Source organism: Pituophis catenifer, unplaced genomic scaffold, assembly GCF_029215685.1.
Source record: "Pituophis catenifer annectens isolate HBS135680 unplaced genomic scaffold, rPitCat1.0.hap2 SCAF_3, whole genome shotgun sequence".
Lineage (NCBI taxonomy): Eukaryota > Metazoa > Chordata > Lepidosauria > Squamata > Colubridae > Pituophis > Pituophis catenifer.
Window position 1 is genome coordinate 71,568,652 of NW_027256883.1, and position 9,814 is coordinate 71,578,465.

General features: G+C 40.8%; 1 protein-coding gene across 1 annotated transcript in view; it reads left to right on the forward strand.

Annotated features, from left to right (window-relative positions):
* F13A1 (coagulation factor XIII A chain) overlaps window positions 1-8,455 on the forward strand; it is a 124,442-nt gene extending 115,987 nt beyond the window's left edge. The window contains exon 16 of the mRNA XM_070940719.1: window positions 8,351-8,455. Within this exon, the coding sequence (XP_070796820.1) occupies window positions 8,351-8,384 (34 nt within the window). The 3' untranslated portion in view covers window positions 8,385-8,455. The remainder of the gene's footprint in view (window positions 1-8,350) is intronic.
* The last annotated feature ends 1,359 nt before the right edge of the window (window positions 8,456-9,814 follow it).

Here is a 9,814-nt window from a genome sequence, read left to right on the forward strand (position 1 = left end):
TTTCAGAGCTCCTGGGAAATGGAAAAATCATCTTGGGAGAAAACTCAAGCAAGCCATATATTTAATGTTGCCAGGAAAACTGGGATCAATACTTGACTTATGGTCTTCTTTATACAATTTCTGAGTGTAGGTTCAATTGAATAAACTTTCTTTTAAATAAATCCAAATGGGGCTATATGAAAAGCAAGCAAACTTTAATTAATCAATTTGTCTATCCTTCATTTAGCTGAGTTTCTTTTTAAACGTCGGCTGAGATATTGCCACATTGCCATAGACAGATATGTATTTGCATCGTGTTCTGTAAGTAAACATGGCTTCCTCCACAACCTAAATATCTAATTATTTGATTAAATATTTGACGATGGCAAATACATGACTTTGGGCAACACAATAAAAGACTGACCATTTTTGCAATCAGTATTTTGTAAGTTTTTTTAAAAAATGATTGCCACGTCTCCCAACTTACGATTTAATGGGGAGAAGTAACAGAGGCTAAGAATGAAGTTACTGAAGTTAGGGCTTGAAAGCTAAATCCATGGTTAAACAAACTGGGGAAGTTGAGCCCGAAAGAAAGAGAAGGCAAAGACAAGAAGTCCCAGCAGTCTTCATATACTTGAAAGCAGGGGTGAAATCCAAAAGGTTCTGACAGGTTCTGAAGAACGAGTAGTGGAAATTTTGAGCAGTTCTGAGAACCAGTAGCAGAAATTTTGAGTGGTTCAGAGAACCAGCAAATACCACCTCTGGCTGGCCCCAGAGTGGGGTGGAAATGGAGAATTTGCAATATCCTTCCCCCAGGAGTGGGGTGGGAATGGAGATTTTGCAATATCCTTCCCCTGCCACGCCCACCAAGCTACACCATGCCCACCAAGCCACATCCACAGAACCGGTAGTAAAAAAAAATTGGATTTCACCACTCCTTGAAAGATTGTTATAAGGCAAATAGTGTGGATTTATTCTTCATTGTTCCAGAGGATAGGACAAAAACAAATGGGTGGAAACTTTACAGATCCGAATTCAAATAAGGAAGCATTTCCTGACCTTGAGACTACCAAGGAGTAGAACAAGCTGCTTCCTGCACTCATGGCTGCTCCATCACTGTAAGTTTTCAAGCTGGGTTTATTACAAGGTCTTTACATGCAATGGTTCTGAGAAGCAGATCTTTTCCAAGCATTTATCAATATCTTGAGTGTTTTCATATAGTGGGAGAATAGTTCTGCACACATACAAACATGCATGACAAGTACAGTACGTGGGTTGGAAATGTTGCAAAAAATGTTAGTTATTACTATACTACACTAGTATTATTACTGTTAATACTTTGCTTTTCTCTCAAAAATCTGTTCCTTCATGAGGGTAATTAATACCTTTCCCTCTCTACAGGAAAAGCTCAATAACAAGGTTTTTGTGTGTATATATATGGTAGTTTATTATATGTGCAAATATCAATAATATCTATTTGTCTTGACTTGAGCAGTAGGCACATTTAAGGTTCTCTTCTGCATAGAAACCTATTTTATATTACACTGTATAAAATCCATAGTGTAATAGAAATGCCAAGCTTGATTAACACAACACATGAAAGCTTCTGTTGGACCTTTCTGAATGTTCTTTGTACAAAGGAAAACTGAGAAGCTTTGAAAAGGATAACACAACTGGAAGGCTGAGATTCACAACCTGCAAAATGGCACAATGCAAAGTGTCCTTAGTCCCTTGCTCTTCTATAGACTAGCTGTCCAGAATACAGCCTATAGTGCAATCCTAAACTTTTTGCTCTGAAGGAAATCCCATTGAGTTCAATAGGAATATTCTTTAGTAAGCCTACTGATTATTGCTGCTTTAGTTTAGGCCTGCACTATACTTTGGGGAACTGTTGATATTGTTTGCTCCTGTGCCTAGCAAATAAAAACAAAAATAACTATGAATGAAGGTGAATATACAGTACATGTCCCAGGATAATGTTGCAGGATCCAATCTGGGTCAATCATCGGGACTAGAGGTTTTGTCTTCCAAGCTTTCGGACTCATCCTGGAGCCAATCTTCAGGGAACTTCTCTCTTCAGGGAACTTCAGAGAGAAGTTCCTTGAAGATGGCCTCCAGGACAAATCTGAAAGCTTGGAAGACAAAAAGTCTGGTCCCAGTCACTGACCCCGATTGGATCCTGCAACACCAACTTTTCCCATTTCACTTTGTTTGCTTCCTCATGAGGAGGGAAGCAGAAAAAATGGAGCACCAACATCTCCATCACTGAGCAGAAGATACAAGAAGACATAGGTCAATGGATAACTTTGTGTCTCATCCCGTTTCAATCTGACTGAAGCTCCTGAGAGAGGAAAGAAAAACAAGAGGGTCACAAGCTATCGACAAGCAAGCCCAGACACCAGCTTCCTTCAGCAGCTAAGAATAGAAGACCTCCACTCTCAAAATAAAACTCCCAGACCTGTTTTTTTACCTCCCTTTACCAGGCACTTTCAGGTGTATTCAGCTGGAAGTGACACAAAGCTCCAGAGTGCTACAGTGCGCTACAGTGACTCTAGTGCATCCATGCAGTTTTGCAGGATGACCAGATCCAAACTCCGTTGCTTGATCCTCAAAAGCCACACCGCAGAACTACCTTCAAGTATTAAGGCCCTTTCATTTATGTCACTATAGCACCCTTTCGTTTTAACTTTTGATGTTATCGATAGCTTCAGTCAAATGCCAACCACATTTTAAAACAGGAAATAAGCAAAAGGAATAAGGACTGTGTGTTAAGAGTGCACACACCTATACACGCACACAGAAAGAAAAACATGCAAGTTGAGTTAGTATCTGGGACAGATGCGTGAATGTCTAGAAAAGTTGCAAAATTGGCCAATGTCTGGGAGGGCTGGATAAAATCAACGTGCACTTCAAGAGCTAGGCTGATAAACCAGAAATCAGAGTCATGGCATTTTAATGTATCAGAGTTAAAAGTAGTTGTAATTTAAAAGCATAAGGAAAGGTGCAGGAGAAAAGCATATTTTGAGACAATCATCTAAATCAGGGGTGTCAAACTTGATTTCATAGAGGGCCGCATCAGGGCTGTTTGACCTTGGGTGGAGGAGTGGGCAGGACCAGGATGGGCATGGCCAGCTCGACGTCATTCGTGTCAGGGGTGCCTGTGGTGGCCCGAGCGCTCTGCCAGCGAAAACAGCCTCCCGAGCTCCATTTTTGGCTGTGACGGCCTCCTGCAACCCTCTGCAGCAAAAATGGAGTTCAGGAGGGCCACGCGCGGCCCTGCCGAGCTCTATTTTCACTGCAAGAGGCACCCCAGGCCAGTCCTTTGCTGTTTCCCGGGCAGCCCCACAGGCCAGATCTCAGCACCCTGTGGGCCGTATCCGGCCCCTGAGCCTTGAGTTTGACACCCCTGACCTAAATGAATCAGATAGATAAATAAATACATTGCTGGAAATTTGTGAAGAGTTTACCTAACGGGAAAGTGGATTTCCCAGATAACTTTTTATTGAAAAAAATGGAATAGGATGGTGTGTATTGACAAGTATTTCCCACATCTACTCGTTTTTTGCCTCAGAGTAGAAAATATGCAAATTACATCATGCATATACAAAAATCATGCATATTACATGACCGATTACTGTCCAATAGTAGCCTATGAGCTATGTGGCCATCTCAACCCTACCGACACTGTTTCCCCATCAGCAGGAACTGAACCTATATCTTTCAATGTATAAACATATATAGGATGCTTTAGTAGTCCTTGCAGAATTGTTTCCTAAGCCTGTTACCTCTAGATGGGGCTAAAGAGTCTTTGGCTAAATGACAACAGCAAATACACAAGCACCTATCCAGCTGGGTACAGAATAGTGTTGTTTGCAGGAGGCCAGGAAAGGCTGATGACAGAAACTTTAATTCCTGATTATCCATCAAGAGGGATACAATATAAGCCACTCTGGGCACACCAATAGTCCTTCACAGGCTGTGAAACAACATCTGGGGCCAGAAGGCAGCTTTCCTTTTTAGCATATAAAGCAAAAGCAAAAGCAAATTATGACGGAGCCAGCATGGGAAGGCACTCATACTTGGAGGATTCCATTTAGCCCCAGTGGGGAAGGGAATATTAGAGAGAAGAATGAGTGACAAGCCAGATGATTTCCAAAAGCACCAGAGGGCAGGACAAGAAATAAAGGATGGAAACTAATCAAGGAGAGAAGCAACCTGGAATTAAGGAGAAACTTCCTAACAGTGAGAACAATTAACCAGTGGAACAGCTTTTGCCTTCAGAAGTTGTGGGTGCTTCATCCCTGGAAGTTTTTAAGAAGAGACTGGACAGTCTGAAATGGGATAGGGTCTCCTGCTTGAGCAGGGGGCTGGACTAGAAGAACTCCAAGGTCCCTTCCAGCTCTATTCTGATTCTAATCCTCAGATGCATTTTAAAGACACAATGCAAAATGTCTGCTTTTGCTGGGCCTTGTGACCAAACACTAAAAACATGATCTAAGCTGAAATGGGAAGGACTCTGTAGGAAGAAAAATCCATCTGGTTCAGTTCCAAGCCAGGACAAGGGCGCTGGAAATAAAATGGAGGCTGATCGGAAAAAAGGATTCTGTTTATTGATGAGCAGAACCAGTATGTGGTTCTGGGACAGCTGACAAATAAGCTTGATGAGCGCAAGAATTTTTATACAGTTTCTGAAATGCTGCAGGGGTTATGCAGTGTAGTGAGTCTAGTGACTTTTGCTATTCTAATGGTAGTGGGTTAATCTTATTATGTCCTAAAGGTCATGTCCTGTTCTTAGAATTTGGGTGGGGGGATGTTAATTTTAATCCCATCAACTGGCAAGGAAGGTGTTTTCTTTGTGAATAGGCTGGCCTGGATTTCTTAATGGGCACACAATATCCATCTCTAAAGACTTCAGGCATCTGCTGGAAGCTATTGGGGTTGCTTTCTGCCTTTGTTAAGATTTTTTCTCCTTTGGGGAAATATAATATTCTACCTCTTTTAATATTCCCCAAAATATTTCATTCTCTAGGACCGTGTGTGTGCGCGTGTGATTACTTCTTACAACTCTATAGGCGGATAAAAATGCCAAAGTCAGTCTAAACATCTGGCTGAATGTGTGATCAACTATAACAACATAGAATTTGTACAGATGTTAGTTTCCATGTGTTAGGAATGTAGTTCAAAAAAAAAAAAAGAACAACTGAGAATCTGAAGTTGCACAATTGAGTGCATACTTGGAAGAAATGAAAATATCTGGACGTTTTTCCACAAATGTCTATGGAGATTCTCAGTCATTCAGGTTAAGGTGCTTTTTCAAGAGGCAACTGGAGTTTCTTTTCTTTTTTTTCATTGAAAACATTTCGCTTCACATTCATTTGCACTACTCAGGTGACCCTGAGGACACAGATAAACCTCCAAGTGCTTCAACGACTCGCTAAAAGAATGCAAATGACCAGCTGCCTGCAAGGAATATACATCCCTCCATTCCCCACCATCCAGTTAGAACTGAAGAAGCTTCTTGGATGAGAAGCAAAACGTCTTCAGGGAAAAACAAGAGTCTAGTTGCCTCTTGAAAAAGCACCTTTGGGATTCCTCCACAAAATGGATGCTTGACAGTCATAACTTCAGAACGTCACCTCCAGAAGGAACAAAGACAGGACACTGTATAAATATATGTTCAAATGGAGCATTAATCTGATTGCATTTTCAAGAAAATAATGATTTTCTTAGGCTTTGCTGCATAGGTGTAATGGAGCCCAAAAGATCCAAAATATTTTTTTTCTAAGATTTTTCATGCTGATATTAGCACTTCTTCACATTGTCCCCTAATTCTTTATTCCATTCAACCATTGAAGTTTACATGTTAAATTGATCCATCACCAACAAAATTTTATGTGGAGTAATTGTAGGGGGTGGAGGGTTGTGTCACAGACTTTAATGAGTACTTGTAATAGATTAGATGCAACCAAGGCTGAACATATTGCAGGTCCAAATTAGAACATCAGTAGATATTCTAATTGTAAATCCTGCCACTGAGTTGTGCTAGGCCAGTGATGGCTAACCTTTTTGCTATCACATGCCAAAAGCGTGGGGAGCATGGGGGGGTCACGCGTGCATGTGTCCACACCCATAATTCAATGCCCCCGTGCCCCACCCCCCGCACATGCATGCCCCACACTTCCCTCGCTTTTGGCACGCGATGATCTGTCCCCGTCTACACACACACACAAACACAGCCAGCCGAGGGTTAAGAAAGTACTTGGCACGCACACAGGTCGTTATCTCAAACTTGGCAACAATATAAGCACTGTCTGCCAAGAGCTTTACTGCAACAGATAACATAACATTACATATGCATTGCAAATAGTCCAGCAAAACAATATCCCTTCAGCAGCTTCAGACGTTCAAGTGACTAGCCAAAGTTAGTTTTTGTTCATCACAGAGTTTTACCAGCCACCACCCTCTCTTATATAGTCTCTGGGGTGTGGTCCAGTGACTCAGTTCTAATCCCTAGCACGCCTCCTTAACTGCTGCAACCGTTTATCACGCCTTCGTTGGTGTGCATCCAGGAACGACAGCTCTCCTTCCTCGCTCTCATCCGAGACACCTGGCTCCTGGCTAATCTCCTCTCCCTCGGCTGGCACCTGAGACAGTGCCAGAGGGGAGGGGCCTGGAGAGGGAGGCCTGGCTGACTCCTCTCCCTCATGTTCGGAGCCTTCTTCCTCCGATGAGATAGGCTCAGAGGGCGGGGGCCACAACACGTGACGGCAAAAAGGTTACCGGTGGGCCTGGTAGGCCTGTTTTTCACCCTCCCCAGGCTCCAGAGGCTTTCTTCGAGCCTGGGGAGGGTGAAAACGGCCTTCCACACACCCCCAGAGGCCCTCTCGAGGCCCCTCCGCTGGGCCCAGAAGGCCCGAAAATCAGCTGGCCGGTGCGCTCATGCACATTGCAGCTGAGCTAGGGCAACACTCGCATGCCCACAGATATGGCTCCACGTGCCACCTGTGGCATCCGTGCCATAGGTTCGCCATCACGGTGCTAGGCTGATAATATTTGTCCTTTAGAATGGAAAATAATAGAAACTCACCAGTTTCATCTACTCATTGATCCAAAGTCTACATCCAAGCTTTCAGCTAATTTTTCCATATGATCAGGCTTTTATTCTGCTATCTGGATTATCGCATCAGGTTAATTTAGTATGTGAAAAAGTCTCAAAAGGGCAAAGTCAATGGTGGGTTTCAAATTTTTTTACTACCGGTTCTGTGGGCATGGCTTTGTGGGCGTGGCAGGGGAAGGATACTGTAAAATCTCCATTCCCTCCCGATCAGCTGGGACTCAGGAGGCAGAGAATAGATGGGGGCGGGGCCAGTCAGAATTTTTACTACCAGTTCTCTGAACTACTCAAAATTTCTGCTACTGGTTCTCCAGAACTGGTCAGAACCTGCTAAAACCCACCTCTGGGCAAAGTAGATTCCCCATGCTGTGATTTATTCTTCAGCCTTAGACGGATAAAAAATATCCCAACTACTGCATAGTTTACAGTATTCATGTTATTGGCAACATATGAATGAATTATTTATTGACATAGATTAGTTATAGATGATTATAATGAAATGTTGCAACCTTTTATTGAAATGCTTATGTAGACATTATATTGCTGTATACAAATTTGTATACAAACACCCGGAAAAATACGCCATACTTCACTTAATCCTCCAAGCAAAGATTGAAGGCAAACGTGGTCCAGGCAGAAGAAGAACATCATGGCTTCAAAATCTAAGGGACTGGTTTGGAGAAAACTCAGCAGCACTTTTTCGTACGGCTGTTGATAAAAATAGGATCACCAACATGATCGCCAACGTCCGATGATGGATATGGCACAAGAAGAAGAAGAATACAAATTTGTGAATATATGTCTTGCATATTTTTCTTTCCTTAATGCTTTGTGTACAGAATTGTCCATCTTTTTTTTTTGCTTGCTTTTTTGCATTCAATTAATACAATTAATCAGTTAATAAAAGCAAAAAACTTTTAAAAAATAACAATGCAGACTTTAAAAGTTAATAAAAACATTGCAATGATTTTTATCTGTGTCACTCTGATTCAAAAAGCCAGAAGCTTTTTAAGTATTTCAGGTTAAGATGACAGGAAAAATATTCTTTTCTTTCTCCTTCCTGCTTCTTATATTTCTTTTTTCTTTTTCTGGGGCATCTGTGGCTCAACTATGCTCTTGGCTCTTCCTTCCCATTCATCTTATTTTCCAGAAGATGGTCTGCTGAGTCAAAGCTTAAATTTTCTTTAAGTAGTGGTTGCATTTTTCACAAATGTCAATGATCTTGTATTTCTGCTCTTGTTCTCTTATGTCTTTCAGAACCACGGTTGAAAAGTCCGAAGGGGACAAATGAAATTTGAACCTGTAAATAACAGGGGGAAAGTAAAACGGTGAAGCCTTTCCCGAAATGTGAAAAATTCTTTCCTTTTGTTTCTCATTAAACAGCAAACAAATTGAACAAACTGTACTTGAGACATATTTAGACATATTGGACACGGAAGGTCCAGTCCAGTATCTCTTTTATAAATGAAGATATAACATTTTCACACTAAAAGCTTCACTTGGCTCTTGAATAACCTATTTCAGGCCACTCCACCCTCCAAAAATAGCATGGGGAGGAGAAAGAAGATTAAAAATCTATAACTGATTACTTATTTATTTACTTACTTATTTTCCATGTTTTTAGACCACCCATCAGCTTCAAAAGATATAATTTATATTTCAATATCAATTCAGTTCTGCTAATTAAATACATGGTAGTTGATGAAATTATTTTTCATGTATTTTGTTAATTCCCTTTGGTTACATTAAAACATTACAATTTGGTGGCAAGCTTTGGAGAGACTCTGGAAGGTGCACTCAAGGTTGTTGGTCCAGGAATCTCAGGTAGATTACTTTCTTATTTATCTGTTGCCTTTACATCCTGTCTTTCGCTAAGGAGCCCAAGACAGTGATCATGGAACCATTTTTAACTTTGCAAATATAATTCTTGTAATGTCGATTGGGCTGGCCAATAGTCAATCACATGGTCAAGGAAAACCTACAGATGAGTTTCTTTGGTCCCCATTTATGGGTTCTCGCCACTGCATCATACTGGTCATAGAAGACTTCTGCTTAAGAAACCCTGAAGAATATAGCCAGCTAAAGCAAACACTGAATTTCTCCCGATGAAAGTCAGCTATCTGAATTCCAAAAATGGGCAAGCTGTTGCCAAGAAAACTACATGTATGTTCCAAGACAAAAAAACTTCACAGAATTTACTTTTTCTTTTTTAAAAAAAGGTTTTTTTTTTATTGATTTTACAACACAACATACAGAACACAAACACATAATATGTGTTTTTACATTTTGTTCCTCTTACTTTATACTTTATACATTTCCCATTTTTCCCATCCTTTACTATCATTATCTTTATCGTCCCTTTATATCTAATTTTATTCATTTACAATATTTTACACATTTGTCACATTCTCCTCTCCATCATTTATTCACATTTACTTTCTCTAATCTCGAGCCAATCGTACCACTTGTTCCAAACTTGATAGTATTCTGTATCTTCCTTTTCTTCTATTTCTTTCGTTAATTTGTCCATCTCCACACAGTCCAGAATTTTCTTAATTATTTCTTCCTCTGTTGGTACATTTTCGTTTTTCCAGGACTGCGCGTAGATTATCTTTGCAGCTGTAATTATATGCAAAATCAAATATCGGGTTTCTTTACTGTAGGTTCTGTTTAATATCCCTAGTAAAAACGTCTCTGGTTTCAAGTCCACATTGTGGCCAA